General features: G+C 49.7%; 2 protein-coding genes across 2 annotated transcripts in view; one reads left to right on the top strand and one right to left on the bottom strand.

Annotated features, from left to right (window-relative positions):
- Positions 1–16,746, bottom strand: part of LOC124019413 (dnaJ homolog subfamily C member 5-like) — a 27,067-nt gene extending 10,321 nt beyond the window's left edge. The window contains exon 1 of the mRNA XM_046334748.1: positions 16,574–16,746. The gene's annotated coding sequence lies outside the window, so the exon portion shown is untranslated. The remainder of the gene's footprint in view (positions 1–16,573) is intronic.
- Positions 2,663–8,573, top strand: LOC124019406 (glycine-rich cell wall structural protein 1.0-like). Its single transcript, XM_046334720.1, has 2 exons — positions 2,663–2,696; positions 7,948–8,573. Exons 1-2 carry the CDS (start codon positions 2,663–2,665, stop codon positions 8,571–8,573), a joined length of 660 nt encoding a protein of 219 aa, XP_046190676.1.
- Positions 16,747–20,000: the final 3,254 nt, after the last annotated feature.

Genomic DNA, 20,000 nt, shown 5'->3' with positions numbered 1-20,000 from the left:
TACTCTTTAGTCAGATCTTCAAAGTTACACAGCCTATTAGCCAATAGACTGAGTGTTTACTCTCCCTCTGGGTCAGTTTAGAGGCAGTCCAGACACCATCACCCTCTCCCTCTGGGTCATTTTCAGGCTATTCACAGCCTCACCTTGCCTGCCTGCCCTGACAGGGCCACTGCACAAAAGTAACCCCAAGAGGCAGGCACAGCCAGTAAGCAGGCAGTCAGGCAGGCAGTAAGCAGGCAGTTAGGCAGCCAGTAAGCAGGCAGTCAGGCAGGCAGTAAGCAGGCAGTCAGGCAGCCAGTAAGCAGGCAGTAGGCAGGCAGTCAGTAAGGCAGTAAGCAGGCAGTAAGCAGGCAGTTAGGCAGGCAGTTAGGCAGGCAGTTAGGCAGGCAGTTAGGCAGTAGGCAGGCAGTAAGCAGGCAGTAAGCAGGCAGTAAGCAGGCAGTAAGCAGGCAGTAAGCAGGCAGTCAGGCAGGCAGTAAGCAGGCAGTCAGGCAGCCAGTAAGCAGGCAGTCAGGCAGGCAGTAAACAGGCAGTCAGGCAGGCAGTAAACAGGCAGTCAGGCAGGCAGTAAACAGGCAGTCAGGCAGGCAGTAAACAGGCAGTCAGGCAGGCAGTCAGGCAGCCAGTAAGGCAGGCAGTAAGGCAGGCAGTAAGGCAGCCAGTAAGGCAGCCAGTAAGGCAGCCAGTAAGGCAGCCAGTAAGGCAGGCAGTAAGGCAGGCAGTAAGGCAGGCAGTAAGGCAGGCAGTAAGGCAGGCAGTAAGGCAGGCAGTAAGGCACCCACGCAGCAGGACATACCGCTGAATGAGGATAATCTGCTCATTTCCTTTGACAGCCCTGTGGGATTAACCAGGGGTAGAGCCAGAGCCAGCAGTCCTAAACTCCGACTGATCTGGGCTCAGTTTTTTTATATTCCTCCATGATTGGCTCTCTATTCCTCCTTCAGGTTAGGCTATGGGGTGGGTAACTGGTCCTAGATCAGTGAGTAAAGGCCAGTGGGTGGGGCCCATAGTGTTAGGGGAAGGGAAGGGTTGAAGTGTGCGGCACACAACCTCACGTGACACCTGGGCAGAAGGCTGGCTCCTTTGACCACTATTATCTGACTGGAGGAGGAAGAAGAGGGAACATTAGGTCAGTATTATCTGACTGGAGGAGGAAGAGGAAGATGAGGAGGAGGGAACATTAGGTCAGTATTATCTGACTGGATGAGGAAGAGGAAGATGAGGAGGAGGGAACATTAGGTCAGTATTATCTGACTGGATGAGGAAGAGGAAGATGAGGAGGGAACATTAGGTCACTATTATCTGACTGGATGAAGAGGAGGAAGAGGAGGAGGGAACATTAGGTCACTATTATCTGACTGGAGGAGGAGGAGGAAGAGGAGGATGAGGAGGAGGAAGAGGAGGAGGGAACATTAGGTCAGTATTATCTGACTGGAAGAGGAGGATGAGGAGGAGGGAACATTAGGTCAGTATTATCTGACTGGAAGAGGAGGATGAGGAGGAGGGAACATTAGGTCAGTATTATCTGACTGGAAGAGGAGGATGAGGAGGAGGGAACATTAGGTCAGTATTATCTGACTGGATGAAGAAGAGGAGGGAACATTAGGTCACTATTATCTGACTGGATGAAGAGGAGGAAGAGGAGGAGGGAACATTAGGTCACTATTATCTGACTGGATGAAGAGGAAGAGGAGGAGGGAACATTAGGTCAGTATTATCTGACTGGAGGAAGAGGGGACATTAGATCAGTATTTTTAAACATTTCCCACATCAGTGAGTCACTGGCTGCCGTTTGCTCCAGGACTACGCCGAATAATGATGTCATATACTGGCAGTGGAACACACACACACACACACACACACACACACACACACACACACACACACACACACACTATAGGCAGGGCTAACCTATATGATGTAAACACAGCACCTCCTTTAAAAACAGTGTTGTGGTAGGGCTAGGGAAGGATGAGGGCAGGGAAGGATGAGGGTAGGGAAGGATGAGGGTAGGGAAGGATGAGGGCAGGGTAGGGCTAGGGAAGGATGAGGGCAGGGAAGGATGAGGGCAGGGAAGGGCAAGGGAAGGATGAGGGCAGGGTAGGGCTAGGGAATGATGAGGGTAGGGTAGGGAATGATGAGGGTAGGGTAGGGAATGATGAGGGTAGGGGTAGGGCTAGGCAAGGATGAGGGTAGGGAAGGATGAGGGCAGGGAAGGGCAAGGGAAGGATGAGGGCAGGGTAGGGCTAGGGAATGATGAGGGTAGGGTAGGGAATGATGAGGGTAGGGTAGGGAATGATGAGGGTAGGGGTAGGGCTAGGCAAGGATGAGGGTAGGGAAGGATGAGGGTAGGGTAGGGCTAGGGAAGGATGAGGGTAGGGTAGGGCTAGGGAAGGATGAGGGTAGGGTAGGGCTAGGGAAGGATGAGGGTAGGGAAGGATGAGGGTAGGGAAGGATGAGGGTAGGGTAGGGCTAGGGAAGGATGAGGGTAGGGTAGGGCTAGGGAAGGATGAGGGTAGGGAAGGATGAGGGTAGGGTAGGGCTAGGGAAGAATGAGGGTAGGGAAGGATGAGGGTAGACTCACTAGTTACCAGTAGACTAGAGCTGCATTCCAAACACACACCCTCTCCCCCTCAACCCTCAAATAAAGTGGACACTTCTAATGAAGTCTGACGAGTGGACACTGGCAGGGCGAGGTGAGAATTAATTAATTTTAAAATGGGCCGGTCTTGGCTGGAAATGTGTCACTCGTTTGTCCCACAATTGTGTTGTTTTCAGTCGTCATGGAACCAGCAGTAGAGGTTGTGTGTGATTTATATGCGATACAGTCAATTATGATTGTATTTCATATCTTGGGCCTCGAAGACAAAGCATCCGCAGGCATCGAATGTTAGCCATCCGGTAAAATAAAAAATGACAATGTCTAAGTGTAATATCAGGGAAAGTTGCGCGCAAGCTAACATTTCCAAAAGCTAAACCAACCAAAAACATCCTTTTATGATACGCCTTTGAGCCATCATGTGCATTAAAAGCACAATTTCTAACTTATTTACATTTTTTATTTTTTTATTTTTTAACTTTCACTTGTATGTTGACTTCTCAATACTAACATTGTTTTTAAGTTTTGGCTGACTTTTCTTAGCAGATATACAATCGTCACGAATTGAATTATGGGTCGTTTCAGGTGTCGAGGTGAACATAATTGTACACTCGCAAACTCGATCCAAAAACGAGGACTGAGGGGCTTACGTTGCCAACTTCCCTTGTTCGGCTAACCATTTGGACCGACGACAAAGATTGTTTGTCGCAGGAATTACCCCCAAGGGCACAAGGCGAGGGTAAGTGGAGGACGGTGTGTCTCTAATGAGTTTGAAACACAGCCAAGATCTCAGAACTTGAGGGAAGGCCAAGGGTGGCAATATAATCTACAGGGTACAACGACTTCATGGCACCTAGGCAAGTGAGTTCAATTATTATACAACGACTGACCTAGAAACAGTGGGCCTTGTTCAGGGGAAGAATGACAGATTTTTGTCAGCTCTGGGATTCGATCTAGCAACCTTTCGGTTACTGGCTCAACCCTCTACCCACTAGGTTACCTGCCACCTCTACCCACTAGGTTACCTGCCACCCTCTAACCACTAGGTTACCTGCCACCCTCTAACCACTAGGTTACCTGCCACCCTCTAACCACTAGGTTACCTGCCACCCTCTAACCACTAGGTTACCTGCCACCCTCTAACCACTAGGTTACCTGCCACCCTCTAACCACTAGGTTACCTGCCACCCTCTAACCACTAGGTTACCTGCCACCCTCTAACCACTAGGTTACCTGCCACCCTCTAACCACTAGGTTACCTGCCACCCTCTAACCACTAGGTTACCTGCCACCCTCTAACCACTAGGTTACCTGCCACCCTCTAACCACTAGGTTACCTGCCACCCTCTAACCACTAGGTTACCTGCCACCCTCTAACCACTAGGTTACCTGCCACCCTCTAACCACTAGGTTACCTGCCACCCTCTAACCACTAGGTTACCTGCCACCCTCTAACCACTAGGTTACCTGCCACCCTCTAACCACTAGGTTACCTGCCACCCTCTAACCACTAGGTTACCTGCCACCCTCTAACCACTAGGTTACCTGCCACCCTCTAACCACTAGGTTACCTGCCACCCTCTAACCACTAGGTTACCTGCCACCCTCTAACCACTAGGTTACCTGCCACCCTCTAACCACTAGGTTACCTCTACCCTCTAACCACTAGGTTACCTCTACCCTCTAACCACTAGGTTACCTCTACCCTCTAACCACTAGGTTACCTCTACCCTCTAACCACTAGGTTACCTCTACCCTCTAACCACTAGGTTACCTCTACCCTCTAACCACTAGGTTACCTCTACCCTCTAACCACTAGGTTACCTCTACCCTCTAACCACTAGGTTACCTCTACCCTCTAACCACTAGGTTACCTCTACCCTCTAACCACTAGGTTACCTCTACCCTCTAACCACTAGGTTACCTCTACCCTCTAACCACTAGGTTACCTCTACCCTCTAACCACTAGGTTACCTCTACCCTCTAACCACTAGGTTACCTCTACCCTCTAACCACTAGGTTACCTCTACCCTCTAACCACTAGGTTACCTCTACCCTCTAACCACTAGGTTACCTCTACCCTCTAACCACTAGGTTACCTGCCACCCTCTAACCACTAGGTTACCTGCCACCCTCTAACCACTAGGTTACCTGCCACCCTCTAACCACTAGGTTACCTGCCACCCTCTAACCACTAGGTTACCTGCCACCCTCTAACCACTAGGTTACCTGCCACCCTCTAACCACTAGGTTACCTGCCACCCTCTAACCACTAGGTTACCTGCCACCCTCTAACCACTAGGTTACCTGCCACCCTCTAACCACTAGGTTACCTGCCACCCTCTAACCACTAGGTTACCTGCCACCCTCTAACCACTAGGTTACCTGCCACCCTCTAACCACTAGGTTACCTGCCACCTCTACCCTCTAACCACTAGGTTACCTGCCACCTCTACCCTCTAACCACTAGGTTACCTGCCACCTCTAACCACTAGGTTACCTGCCACCTCTACCCTCTAGGTTACCTGCCACCTCTACCCTCTAGGTTACCTGCCACCTCTACCCTCTAGGTTACCTGCCACCTCTACCCTCTAGGTTACCTGCCACCTCTACCCTCTAGGTTACCTGCCACCTCTACCCTCTAGGTTACCTGCCACCTCTACCCTCTAGGTTACCTGCCACCTCTACCCTCTAGGTTACCTGCCACCTCTACCCTCTAGGTTACCTGCCACCTCTACCCTCTAGGTTACCTGCCACCTCTACCCTCTAGGTTACCTGCCACCTCTACCCTCTAGGTTACCTGCCACCTCTACCCTCTAGGTTACCTGCCACCTCTACCCTCTAGGTTACCTGCCACCTCTACCCTCTAGGTTACCTGCCACCTCTACCCTCTAGGTTACCTGCCACCTCTACCCTCTAGGTTACCTGCCACCTCTACCCTCTAGGTTACCTGCCACCTCTACCCTCTAGGTTACCTGCCACCTCTACCCTCTAGGTTACCTGCCACCTCTACCCTCTAGGTTACCTGCCACCTCTACCCTCTAGGTTACCTGCCACCTCTACCCTCTAGGTTACCTGCCACCTCTACCCTCTAGGTTACCTGCCACCTCTACCCTCTAGGTTACCTGCCACCTCTACCCTCTAGGTTACCTGCCACCTCTACCCTCTAGGTTACCTGCCACCTCTACCCTCTAGGTTACCTGCCACCTCTACCCTCTAGGTTACCTGCCACCTCTACCCTCTAGGTTACCTGCCACCTCTACCCTCTAACCACTAGGCTACCTGCCACCTCTACCCTCTAACCACTAGGCTACCTGCCACCTCTACCCTCTAACCACTAGGCTACCTGCCACCTCTACCCTCTAACCACTAGGCTACCTGCCACCTCTACCCTCTAACCACTAGGCTACCTGCCACCTCTACCCTCTAACCACTAGGCTACCTGCCACCTCTACCCTCTAACCACTAGGCTACCTGCCACCTCTACCCTCTAACCACTAGGCTACCTGCCACCTCTACCCTCTAACCACTAGGCTACCTGCCACCTCTACCCTCTAACCACTAGGCTACCTGCCACCTCTACCCTCTAACCACTAGGCTACCTGCCACCTCTACCCTCTAACCACTAGGCTACCTGCCACCTCTACCCTCTAACCACTAGGCTACCTGCCACCTCTACCCTCTAACCACTAGGCTACCTGCCACCTCTACCCTCTAACCACTAGGCTACCTGCCACCTCTACCCTCTAACCACTAGGCTACCTGCCACCTCTACCCTCTAACCACTAGGCTACCTGCCACCTCTACCCTCTAACCACTAGGCTACCTGCCACCTCTACCCTCTAACCACTAGGCTACCTGCCACCTCTACCCTCTAACCACTAGGCTACCTGCCACCTCTACCCTCTAACCACTAGGCTACCTGCCACCTCTACCCTCTAACCACTAGGCTACCTGCCACCTCTACCCTCTAACCACTAGGCTACCTGCCACCTCTACCCTCTAACCACTAGGCTACCTGCCACCTCTACCCTCTAACCACTAGGCTACCTGCCACCTCTACCCTCTAACCACTAGGCTACCTGCCACCTCTACCCTCTAACCACTAGGCTACCTGCCACCTCTACCCTCTAACCACTAGGCTACCTGCCACCTCTACCCTCTAACCACTAGGCTACCTGCCACCTCTACCCTCTAACCACTAGGCTACCTGCCACCTCTACCCTCTAACCACTAGGCTACCTGCCACCTCTACCCTCTAACCACTAGGCTACCTGCCACCTCTACCCTCTAACCACTAGGCTACCTGCCACCTCTACCCTCTAACCACTAGGCTACCTGCCACCTCTACCCTCTAACCACTAGGCTACCTGCCACCTCTACCCTCTAACCACTAGGCTACCTGCCACCTCTACCCTCTAACCACTAGGCTACCTGCCACCTCTACCTCTAACCACTGCCACCTCTACCCTCTAACCACTAGGCTACCTGCCACCTCACAACAGGATGTAGATTTTTTAAATTTAATTGACAGGAAGTAAAATTTAATTGCACTGCAATTCCACTCAGTCATAGAGCATGAGTTTCCTTAAATCTGATAGGACACACTTCCAGAAACCAATGTAGTCTTACGCTTTTAAACTTAATGTTTAGAATAGGCAATTATATTTCCACCAACCATTTTGTTTGTTTGTTTGGCTTCTTTTTGAAGGATTTATGGTAGAGCGTGGCGCTTGCAACGCCAGGGTTGTGGGTTCAAATCCCACGAGGGGACCAGTACGAAAAAGTATGCCCTTACTCACATGAAAATCTCTCTGGGTAAGAGCGTCTGCTAAATGACACATTTAAATTTGAGGGTTAGACTAATGCATTATGGGAAATGTAGTACTTTCCACATATCAAAACAGAATTTAAGTGTTTGATGTACAAGATGAAGTAACTGCTTCAATTAAAAAACAAACTGTATGCTTCTCTACCTCTCATCAGGTAAGGTCCCGGCTGTGCACGTGACACCGCCTAGCCCGGCTTTTTGAGTGTTTCCATAGCTACGAAGCTTTCCAGGGAGCCTGTCTCCAGGACGATCTACAGTCTAAAGAGCAGTTGAAAACTAGTCCTACACGTTGTTTTTCCCATCTGGTGAACCTATAGGATGGCCACCTCTAGAGAGTCCATGTCTGACACTAGAACCACAGGGATGATCTTTTGACTGGGTGCATAGAACACGTTTCATTGAGGACAGTGTTTTGTTGAGAGGCTCTCAGTGACAGCTAGTGGTAATTCCAAATGGGCGAAAAAACAACCTCTCTTGCCTTTGGTATGTTTCTCTTCACACTGTGACAACTGTTCAGCATCGGGCCAAGGGGAGGCGGGGCGGGGCCAAGGGGAGGCGGGGCGGGGCCAAGGGGAGGCGGGGCGGGGGCCAAGGGGAGACGGGGCGGGGCCAAGGGGAGACGGGGCGGGCCAAAGGGAGGCGGGGCGGGCCAAGGAGAGCGGGTCGGGCCTAGGGGAGGCGGGGCGGGCCAAGGGGAGGCGGGGCGGGCCAAGGGGAGGCGGGGCGGGCCAAGGGGAGGCGGGGGCGGGCCAAGGGGAGGCGGGGCGGGCCAAGGGGAGGCGGGGCGGGCCAAGGGGAGGCGGGGGCGGGCCAAGGGGAGGCGGGGGCGGGCCAAGGGGAGGCGGGGGCGGGCCAAGGGGAGGCGGGCGGGCCAAGGGGAGGCGGGGCGGGCCAAGGGGAGGCGGGGCGGGCCAAGGGGAGGCGGACCGCCAAGGTGAGGCGGGCGGGCCAAGGGAGGCTGGGCCAAGGGGAGGCGGGGGCGGGGCCAAGGGGAGGAGAGGTGGGGCGGGCCGGGCCAAGGGGAGGAGAGGTGGGGCGGGCCGGGCCAAGGGGAGGCGGGCCAAAGGAAAGGCGGGGCGGGGCCAAGGGGAGACGGGGCCGGGCCAAGGAGAGGCGGGGCCAAGGGGAGGCCAGGTCTATTAGAAACACTTGGCATGTCTGTGCCACATTACTTACAGCCTGCAGCAATTCATTTACATGGACAGTAACAGGTGTGTATTGTTAATCATGCCACAAAGGGGACTCAAGGTGTTTTCCTGTGATAAGGGCTCAGTGTAGTGGAGTGGGCTGCTAATCACAGATGGCAGTGACTGTCTGAGGTAATAGTGACGATGGAAAAACCGCCTCAGTTTAACGACTGGTATGTATGCATGTATGCATATATATATATATATATATATATATATATATACTGGCTATATGACCCATGAGCCCAGAACTGCGGGGGCCACCGAGTAGGAACAGCGAAACAATGCATCTCAGTGCTAGAGGCGTCACTACAGACACCCTGGTTAGAATCCTGGCTGTATCACCGGGCCGTGATTGGGAGTCCCATAGGGCAGCGCTCAATTGGTCCAGCGTCGTCCGGGTTTGGCCGGTGTAGGCCGTCATTGTAAATAAGAATTTGTTATTAACTGACTTGCCTAGTTAAATAAAGGTTATACACACACACACACACACACACACACTATGAGAGTTGTATTAACACAGCAGGCTATAACCAGGTAATTCATTGTATTGCCACTAATAGAGCTTGATTGAGTTGATTATCTTTCAAATGGCCTCTCAGTTTCATAATGGAGACAGAACAGCGTGGCCCAGACTGTAGACAGAACAGCGTGGCCCAGACTGTAGACAGAACAGCGTGGCCCAGACTGTAGACAGAACAGCGTGGCCCAGACTGTAGACAGAACAGCGTGGCCCAGACTGTAGACAGAACAGCGTGGCCCAGACTGTAGACAGAACAGCGTGGCCCAGACTGTAGACAGAACAGCGTGGCCCAGACTGTAGACAGAACAGCGTGGCCCAGACTGTAGACAGAACAGCGTGGCCCAGACTGTAGACAGAACAGCGTGGCCCAGACTGTAGACAGAACAGCGTGGCCCAGACTGTAGACAGAACAGCGTGGCCCAGACTGTAGACAGAACAGCGTGGCCCAGACTGTAGACAGAACAGCGTGGCCCAGACTGTAGACAGAACAGCGTGGCCCAGACTGTAGACAGAACAGCGTGGCCCAGACTGTAGACAGAACAGCGTGGCCCAGACTGTAGACAGAACAGCGTGGCCCAGACTGTAGACAGAACAGCGTGGCCCAGACTGTAGACAGAACAGCGTGGCCCAGACTGTAGACAGAACAGCGTGGCCCAGACTGTAGACAGAACAGCGTGGCCCAGACTGTAGACAGAACAGCGTGGTCCAGACTGTAGACAGAACAGCGTGGCCCAGACTGTAGACAGAACAGCGTGGCCCAGACTGTAGACAGAACAGCGTGGCCCAGACTGTAGACAGAACAGCGTGGCCCAGACTGTAGACAGAACAGCGTGGCCCAGACTGTAGACAGAACAGCGTGGCCCAGACTGTAGACAGAACAGCGTGGCCCAGACTGTAGACAGAACAGCGTGGCCCAGACTGTAGACAGAACAGCGTGGCCCAGACTGTAGACAGAACAGCGTGGCCCAGACTGTAGACAGAACAGCGTGGCCCAGACTGTAGACAGAACAGCGTGGCCCAGACTGTAGACAGAACAGCGTGGCCCAGACTGTAGACAGAACAGCGTGGCCCAGACTGTAGACAGAACAGCGTGGCCCAGACTGTAGACAGAACAGCGTGGCCCAGACTGGAGACAGAACAGCGTGGCCCAGACTGGAGACAGAACAGCGTGGCCCAGACTGGAGACAGAACAGCGTGGCCCAGACTGGAGACAGAACAGCGTGGCCCAGACTGGAGACAGAACAGCGTGGCCCAGACTGGAGACAGAACAGCGTGGCCCAGACTGGAGACAGAACAGCGTGGCCCAGACTGGAGACAGAACAGCGTGGCCCAGACTGGAGACAGAACAGCGTGGCCCAGACTGGAGACAGAACAGCGTGGCCCAGACTGGAGACAGAACAGCGTGGCCCAGACTGGAGACAGAACAGCGTGGCCCAGACTGGAGACAGAACAGCGTGGCCCAGACTGGAGACAGAACAGCGTGGCCCAGACTGGAGACAGAACAGCGTGGCCCAGACTGGAGACAGAACAGCGTGGCCCAGACTGGAGACAGAACAGCGTGGCCCAGACTGGAGACAGAACAGCGTGGCCCAGACTGGAGACAGAACAGCGTGGCCCAGACTGTAGACAGAACAGCGTGGCCCAGACTGTAGACAGAACAGCGTGGCCCAGACTGGAGACAGAACAGACAGAGGCTTTACGTGATAAATGGTACTCTAGTTATGACCAGAGAGCCCTGTGAGCCATGGTGGGCCCTAGTGGGCCCTGGCCAACAGTAGTACACTACACAGGGAACATTAGGGATGCAGAGAGACTGCCAGGCAGCTAGCATGGTGGGCCCTGGCCAACAGTAGTACAGGGATGTAGAGAGAGTGCTCTGGTGGGCCCTGGCCAACAGTAGTACAGGGATGTAGAGAGAGTGCCCTGGTGGGCCCTGGCCAACAGTAGTACAGGGATGCAGAGAGAGTGCCCTGGTGGGCCCTGGCTAACAGTAGTACAGGGATGTAGAGAGAGTGCCCTGGTGGGCCCTGGCTAACAGTAGTACAGGGATGTAGAGAGAGTGCCCTGGTGGGCCCTGGCCAACAGTAGTACACTACACAGGGAACATTTGGGATGCAGAGAGACTGCCAGGCAGCTAGCATGGTGGGCCCTGGTGGGCCCTGGACAACAGTAGTACACTACACAGGGAACATTTGGGATGCAGAGAGACTGCCAGGCAGCTAGCATGGTGGGCCCTGGTGGGCCCTGGCCAACAGTAGTACACTACACAGGGAACATTTGGGATGCAGAGAGACTGCCAGGCAGCTAGCATGGTGGGCCCTGGTGGGCCCTGGTGGGCCCTGGACAACAGTAGTACACTACACAGGGAACATTTGGGATGCAGAGAGACTGCCAGGCAGCTAGCATGGTGGGCCCTGGTGGGCCCTGGTGGGCCCTGGTGGGCCCTGGTGGGCCCTGGCCTAAATAGTGAGCGGATGATTGGCTCTCCCTTTCATTACGTTCAGCTGTCCCACAACCAAGATCGTCCTCCTTGTGTAACAGCCAATGGTAGCAAGGTTAAAGGTTAAAGGATACAGGAGCTACAAGCTCAGAGGGTAAACATAGCTGCTGATAACTCTCTCTCTGTAACTCAACATGTTGGCCTCTGAAGCTAAAACATCCAATTAACTAGCCAACTGTTTAGCCGGCAACCAGCCAAAGTGTGTGTCTCGAATGGCAGCCTACTCCCTGTATAGTGCACTACCCATAGGGCCCTCGCCAAATGTAGTGCACTACCCATAGGGCCCTCGCCAAATGTAGTGCACTACCCATAGGGCCCTCGCCAAATGTAGTGCACTACCCATAGGGCCCTCGCCAAATGTAGTGCACTACCCATAGGGCCCTCGCCAAATGTAGTGCACTACCCATAGGGCCCTCGCCAAATGTAGTGCACTACCCATAGGGCCCTCGCCAAATGTAGTGCACTACCCATAGGGCCCTCGCCAAATGTAGTGCACTACCCATAGGGCCCTCGCCAAATAGGGTGCCATCTGGGACGATGTGTGTGCATGTGGCGCTCTGCGGTGCAATGCTTCTATGCTGATTTACTAAACCAGTGGGCCCCTGTCCACATGTGCAAGCAGCAGCTTCGGGTCAGTCAGGTTATACGACATATGTGTTTTGTTACAAGCCACAAAAACAAGAATAAAAGATAAATTAAAATGTAGAGAAAGAGATACCGACAGAGAGAGAAAGAGAGAGAGAGAGCAAGGGGAGAGTGAGAGGAGAGAGAGAGGAGAGAGAGAGAGACATACAGAGAGAGAGAGAGAGAGAGAGAGAGAGAGAGAGAGAGAGAGCAAGGGGAGAGTGAGAGGAGAGAGAGAGGAGAGAGAGAGAGACATACAGAGAGAGAGAGAGAGAGAGAGAGACAGAGAGAGAGGAGAGAGAGAGAGACATACAGAGAGAGAGAGAGAGAGAGAGAGAGAGAGAGAGAGAGAGAGAGAGAGCAAGGGGTGAGTGAGAGGAGAGAGAGAGGAGAGAGAGAGAGAGACATACAGAGAGATGGCGAGAGAGATTGAGAGGAGACAGAGAGTGAAAGAGAAAATGGAAGTAAAGTTAACAGTATAGTGTGTCATCATAGGACATTAACATCCCAGTCAAATGGTCTGAAAAAACAGCATGTTAACTTTAAGTATCCCTTCTGTTAAGACCCTAGCTGAGAAGCTAACCAGGAGCCACAAAGCTAACCAGGAGCCACAAAGCTAACCAGGAGCCACAGAGCTAACCAGGAGCCACAGAGCTAACCAGGAGCCACAGAGCTAACCAGGAGCCACAGAGCTAACCAGGAGCCACAGAGCTAACCAGGAGCCACAGAGCTAACCAGGAGCCACAGAGCTAACCAGGAGCCACAAAGCTAACCAGGAGCCACAAAGCTAACCAGGAGCCACAAAGCTAACCAGGAGCCACAAAGCTAACCAGGAGCCACAAAGCTAACCAGGAGCCACAGAGCTAACCAGGAGCCACAGAGCTAACCAGTAGCCACAAAGCTAACCAGTAGCCACAAAGCTAACCAGTAGCCACAAACATACATCTGTGATCTTTAAAACAGTTTCCTAAGGAGACGAGGAGGACATGGAAGGAGGCAGGATTTGTCTCAGTTGACATTGAAATTAATACAGTAACTAAAATGGTCATCTCCACATCTTCCCTGAAGCAGTAATACTGTCAATAGCACAAGTCTTAGGCCAACACACAATGAACTTGTTGACACTAGGCTAGGTCTTGTTGCTACCTCAAACAAAAAAAGGTTGGCCATATTTGCATCCGGGCTGTGACCTGCCTAATAACAAAGCAGAGCATACATTTGATTTATGATATCCTCTATAGTCACAAGCCTGTCTTCAATGGTGACAGAATGAAGAAACTCCCTTGAGGCTGTGCACGTCATTTATTTGACCTTCGTTTAACCAGGCAAGTCAGTTTAAGAACAAATTCTTATTTTCAATGACAGCCTAGGAACAGCGGGTTAACTGCCTTGTTCAGGGGCAGAACGACAGATTTTTACCTTGTCGGCTCGGGGATTGGGTTATTGGGTTACTAGTCCAACGCTCTGACCACTAGGCTACCCTGCCGCCCCAGATGGTCAGAATGTTTTTGCGTTCTAGAAATCGTGGGAGAGGAAGGCAAATCCAAATCCAGACACATGAGGCTACACGTGACGCAAAAATTGAGAGAGGTAGCTTATTTCTAATTATATAAGTGGATTGATGAGATGCATTGTTGTACCCATGTGGTGGAATCAGGGCGGATTCTCGCCTGCCTGTCTAGTGGCTAACTATACACATCGCTTTGGCCAACTGGCGTTTCTGTCCCACCACGAGTCTGGATTTACCTCTACCCACAATTCCTAGAACGTAAAACACATTCTGACCATTCTGATTGGTTCTAGAACCCGATCGGTCGGGTCAGAGCCCGGGCCAACACAATGAAATAATCAACTTTGATTGGTTAGGAGGTCGTTCCAAATCACAGAGGAATTAGTTTTATACAACGCCTCTAATTTTGAAGTCACACAAACGAATTCTAGGATGGCAGTTTGAAACTGAATGTATGTCGAGATCTCGATAAGGGTCATTGAGAAAGATGCCTGAGCCATAAACGAAGGTTGGAAACAACTGGATTCATTTGTTTTCAGGGGGAAATGGAAACAGAGCTTTGTGACACGACTTTCCAATTTTGGCTGTTAACAAACTCGACACGCCATCTTAACTCCACCTCGACAATTACTGAATTGATGGTACCTCCCGACTGTTTGTCCCCCCCCCCCCTCTTTGCATTTATACTAGGAAGTGGCATCCCACAGGGAAACATTGGAAGCATTCACTTTGAATAGAAGGAAAATGAGAGAATGAGTGGGGTGGGGGAGTTGAGCAATGACAGGGAGGGACTAAAGTTGGGGAATGCTGCACTTTATAAAACGGGTTGGTAGTTCAGCAACAACAGTGATAAGTAGACAACTCTGGGGCAAAACAGACGGGGTTGGCTTAAGACTGTTGACAACATGTCAACTACATTTAGTCTCCAATGTCTATTGAAAACATAAATACATTTGCACAATGAGCACTTTAGGTAAAGCCCGCCTTATCTCAGCTCACTGGTCACCATAGCAGCACCCACCCGTAGCACGCGCTCCATCAGGTATATCTCACTGGTCAACCCCAAAGCCAATTCCTCGTTTGGTCGCCTTTCCTTCCAGTTCTCTGCTGCCCATGACTGGAACGAACTGCAAAAATCATTGAAGCAGGAGACCCATATCTCCCTCACGAGCTTTAAGCACCAGCTGTCAGAGCAGCTCACAGATCACTGCATCTGTAAACAGCCCATCTATCTATCCAGGTTAGGGGGAATTAACGTAGCAGGTTAGGGGGAATTAACGTAGCAGGTTAGGGGGAATTGACGTAGCAGGTTAGGGGAATTGACGTAGCAGGTTAGGGGGAATTGACGTAGCAGGTTAGGGGGAATTGACGTAGCAGGTTAGGGGGAATTGACGTAGCAGGTTAGGGGGAATTGACGTAGCAGGTTAGGGGGAATTGACGTAGCAGGTTAGGGGGAATTGACGTAGCAGGTTAGGGGGAATTGACGTAGCAGGTTAGGGGGAATTGACGTAGCAGGTTAGGGGAATTGACGTAGCAGGTTATGGGAATTGACGTAGCAGGTTATGGGGAATTGACGTAGCAGGTTATGGGGAATTGACGTAGCAGGTTATGGGGAATTGACGTAGCAGGTTATGGGGAATTGACATAGCAGGTTATGGGGAATTGACGTAGCAGGTTATGGGGAATTGACGTAGCAGGTTATGGGGAATTAACGTAGCAGGTTATGGGGAATTAACGTAGCAGGTTATGGGGAATTAACGTAGCAGGTTATGGGGAATTAACGTAGCAGGTTATGGGGAATTAACGTAGCAGGTTATGGGGAATTAACGTAGCAGGTTATGGGGAATTAACGTAGCAGGTTATGGGGAATTAACGTAGCAGGTTATGGGGAATTAACGTAGCAGGTTATGGGGAATTAACGTAGCAGGTTATGGGGAATTAACGTAGCAGGTTAGGGGAATTAACGTAGCAGGTTAGGGGAATTAACGTAGCAGGTTAGGGGAATTAACGTAGCAGGTTAGGGGAATTAACGTAGCAGGTTAGGGGAATTAACGTAGCAGGTTAGGGGAATTAACGTAGCAGGTTAGGGGAATGAGGTTAAGTTTACTCAAAGGGCTCAGGTTCAATGCTACAGGGCTCCCAAGTGGCACAGAGGTCAAAGGCACTTGCATCCCAGTTCAAGAGGCCTTACTGCAGGTAATCTTTATTTAACTAGTCAGTTAAGAACAAATTCTTGTTTTACAATGGACGCCCCCCCCAAGCCAAACCTGGGCCACACATTGCTTGTGGTTTCCTTGGAACCAATGAATGTCACATGGTTCTAGCTATAAAACACGTAAAATAATACATTTGACATGTGACAAACATCGACGACAACCAGCTAGTTTACTATGTCACCGGTCAGGTTTAATAAAAAATAATAAAATAAACAGATTTGTTCAACTCTCCGGGGTCCTTGGTTAGGTGGCTATCCTCAAATAGAATAATGTTTAGTTCTCTAGCTGACGTCATCTGTAAAAAATAAATTAAATAAAAAAAAATAGAATAGGTGGTTTGCTAATGCACACCGTGGCCTGGTTTTTAAATCCAACTAAATTAATCAGCAACCTCCCAGAAAATAAAGATCGGAGGACTGAAACGGTAAAGCGGATAATCTCTTGCTACCGCATCAAACACAGCATCTATATAGATGTAGCAGCTTCTAGTTAGCATGCTAGCTGCCTTCAGACACTATTCATAGCTAACTGTTAACTAGCATGGCCATGGGATACGAAATGCGCTATCAAATGCAGTTCTTACCGTATATTTGTGCACCGCTGATGTCCGATGTGCTCTTGAAAAGGTTGCTATAACTATAATACTTGCATCCCAAAGCAGCAGTTCATGCTAGTTTGTTTGGCTTTGACAATCAAAAAAAAAAAACATGTCGTCAAAAACTAGCAAGCTAAACTAGAAACACCACTGTCTGTATGTCTATCTCATAGAGATCTATAAAATAACTAGAAGGGAAACGTGTTATCAACTCTCTACGTTCCAGAATGGGGTTGGGATGAAAATGGCAGCCATCTTGGTCAGGGAGAAATCCAAACCAGCCTAATGGGAATGAAAAAGTAGAGGCCTAATCCAGATTTTTACTTATGCAGGAAAGTAAAAGTAAGGGATGTGATATATTGCGTAATAGAATTGTCAACCTAAAATATAGTCATATATATTGTAATAAATATAGTTTATACAGGGTTTTATACCAACTTTCAGAATAAATATCCTACAGTATATAAACAGACCATACATTTTCATGGAAAGCTGTGAGTGATATTTTTTATTTTATTTTACTAGGCAAGTCAGTTTAAGAACACATTCTTATTTTCAATGACGGCCTAGGAACAGTGGGTTAACTGCCTGTTCAGGGGCAGAACGACAGATTTGTACCTTGTCAGCTCGGGGGTTCGCAACCTTCCGGTTACTAGTCCAACACTCTAACCACTAGGCTACCCCGCCGCCTCTACACTCTAACCACTAGGCTACCCTGCCTCCACTACACTCTAACCACTAGACTACCCTGCCACCTCTACACTCTAACCACTAGGCTACCCTGCCACCTCTACACTCTTAACCACTAGACTACCCTGCCACCTCTACACTCTTAACCACTAGGCTACCCTGCCATTATGATACAATATATATTAACAAATTGTAAAAGTCCCGTCATCAAATGATTTCAGCTGGTGTATGGCTGTGGACTGAATGCATTGTTTGAATGGAGTATTGGCAGTTAATTTGAAACATGTATGGAATCATTCCTCTAAAGCTGTCTGGCTAACAAACATACAGTGCAGGTACCTTCTTCACATTCATTATTTTACATAATATCTTATCACAGGACTGGCATGTCATGGTTGACCAACTCCCTGACCAAAATGGATGGCAATAATATCTTTAAAGAAGGTTCCAGGCCATTCTAGTAGTATAAAGCTATAGCCAATCCCCTCCGAAGTCTTGCTCTCGATGGTTTGTCGCAAACTGACGTGCGCGCACCCTGATGTTCAAAAGTAGGCGGTACGAGGGAATCCGTTCCGAGTGACGTAATCACGAAAACATTGGGGGGTCATTGGGAAAGATGCCTGAGCCATAACGAAGGTTGGAAAAAACTGGATTCATTTGTTTTCAGGGGGAAATGGAAACAGAGCTTTGTAACACGACTTTCCAATTTTGGATGTTAACAAACTCGACACGCCATCTTAACTCCACCTCGACAATTACTGGATTGATGGTACCTCCCGACTGTTTGTCCCCGCCCCCCCTCCCCTCTTTGCATTTATACTAGGAAGTAGCATCCCACAGGGAAACATTGGAAGCATTCACTTTGAATAGAAGGAAAATGAGAGAATGAGTGGGGTGGGGGAGTTGAGCAATGACAGGGAGGGACTAAAGTTGGGGAATGCTGCACTTTATAAAACGGGTTGGTAGTTCAATAATACGTGCGCGCACCCTGATGTTAAAAAGTAGGCGGTACGAGGGAATCCGTTCCGAGTGACGTAATCACGAAAACATTAGTGGGAGGGGGGGGGGGGGTTCCCTCTTTCCCTAAACCCATGTATAAGAGGTTTCTTCCAAAACCTTTCTAGAACATACCTGGCCTACCCTTCTACATTTCTACTCACTAGAAGTCAATTATTACAAGTCTTGGACATGTCTTCAGATTAGATTTAGACTTTGGAACAATGTATCGATGGGTCTAACCTCCTGACAATGTTTTAGACGTTATCTTATTTACCAAATCCTTCATGTTTAAACGTGTAATTTTTGAAGTTAAGATTTTTTTTTTTATTACATTCATATAGCAATACAAACTGAAATCCACTGGCATACAACATATGAATGTATAAGAGCAACAACATTAAAAAAAATACTAATGTCCTGCGGTCTGAAAGTGACTCATTAATCAATTAACATAAATATGAGATTGGTAATAATAATAATAATAATAAATGCCATTTAGCAGACGCTTTTATCCAAAGCGACTTACAGTCATGTGTGCATACATTCTACGTATGGGTGGTCCCGGGGATCGAACCCACTACCCTGGCGTTACAAGCGCCATGCTCTACCAACTGAGCTGCACTTACCAGTACTGCACTAACCTCATGTATGGATATATAGACTTATATATAGACTTTGTGTTCTTCTGTCAAACAGGTAGACCTACCTAACTTCTAAAACAGGAAGAAATAGGCTCCAACACAAAGCCCTCTTGTTAGTAAAGTCTAATTCAAATGAATACGGTTCAAATTAATTAGACTATGCCTACTCGAATTTACCTACTTTCAGCACCATGAGCTGTCCATGTCCGACTGATTGTGCTGCAGCTGCTGCTTCGAGTTTCAGCACCATGTAAATTACTCGTATCACGGTTAGGTCAATAACTCTGATAAATATTTAATGGGCAAGAAACAAATTGTTTTATTAAATATTATAGTAGTAGCAAGCTATTAAAGTTGACCTCCGTTCCTCCTCATCTTCGTGCCCTTCTTCTCGAAAAAGAAAAGGAGAGCCGTACACGCTGGGAGCTCAGATGCAGACATTTACGAGTAACACAAATCACAAGAATGGCTTCAGATCAAAGTCTAGGTTAAGACCGACGGGAGAAATGGTATTTAAATTAAAGATCCAGGGATGCTCTCGTTTTAACAGTACATTTTCGGTCACCACCTCTCCTCCTCTCCTACACGTTCGATTCCGATATAACGTAGGGACGAATAGAGTGGTTCGCTTCCAAAAAGGGTATATCGGGTTTTTGCACCTAATGGTGCTAACTAAGATGCTCCGAGATTCGTACTTTTAATTCGCGGTTTGTTTTACCCACATTTTTACCACAAGGACAAGTTATAAGATAAATAACTGCCTTAGTGGAGCACGTAATAACACCTTTGATTGGGATCTGTTTCCCCGTTTGAACGATCTACATTAATAGGCGCCATTGCATTGAGCACAGCCGTTACACTTGTCGTTTCCATCCAGTAGAGGCGCAAATAGACGTTGTACGGGGAAATATTTTGGGGTGGTAAATCAGAGTTTACCAATTGATCACTTAGATTTCTGCCCCGCCAGAATACAACCAACGGAGGGTCCGAAAACACATTACCGATACGGTCATCGGATCTTAGAACGTGCCAATGTTTGTGAACGATTCCCTTAATTTGTTCAGAACTTTGAATAGCGAGTAGTT

This window comes from Oncorhynchus gorbuscha, unplaced genomic scaffold (genome assembly GCF_021184085.1).
Source record: "Oncorhynchus gorbuscha isolate QuinsamMale2020 ecotype Even-year unplaced genomic scaffold, OgorEven_v1.0 Un_scaffold_909, whole genome shotgun sequence".
Lineage (NCBI taxonomy): Eukaryota > Metazoa > Chordata > Actinopteri > Salmoniformes > Salmonidae > Oncorhynchus > Oncorhynchus gorbuscha.
The sequence above is the reverse complement of the archived record's forward strand: the minus strand, read 5'-3'. Positions and strand labels throughout refer to the sequence as shown.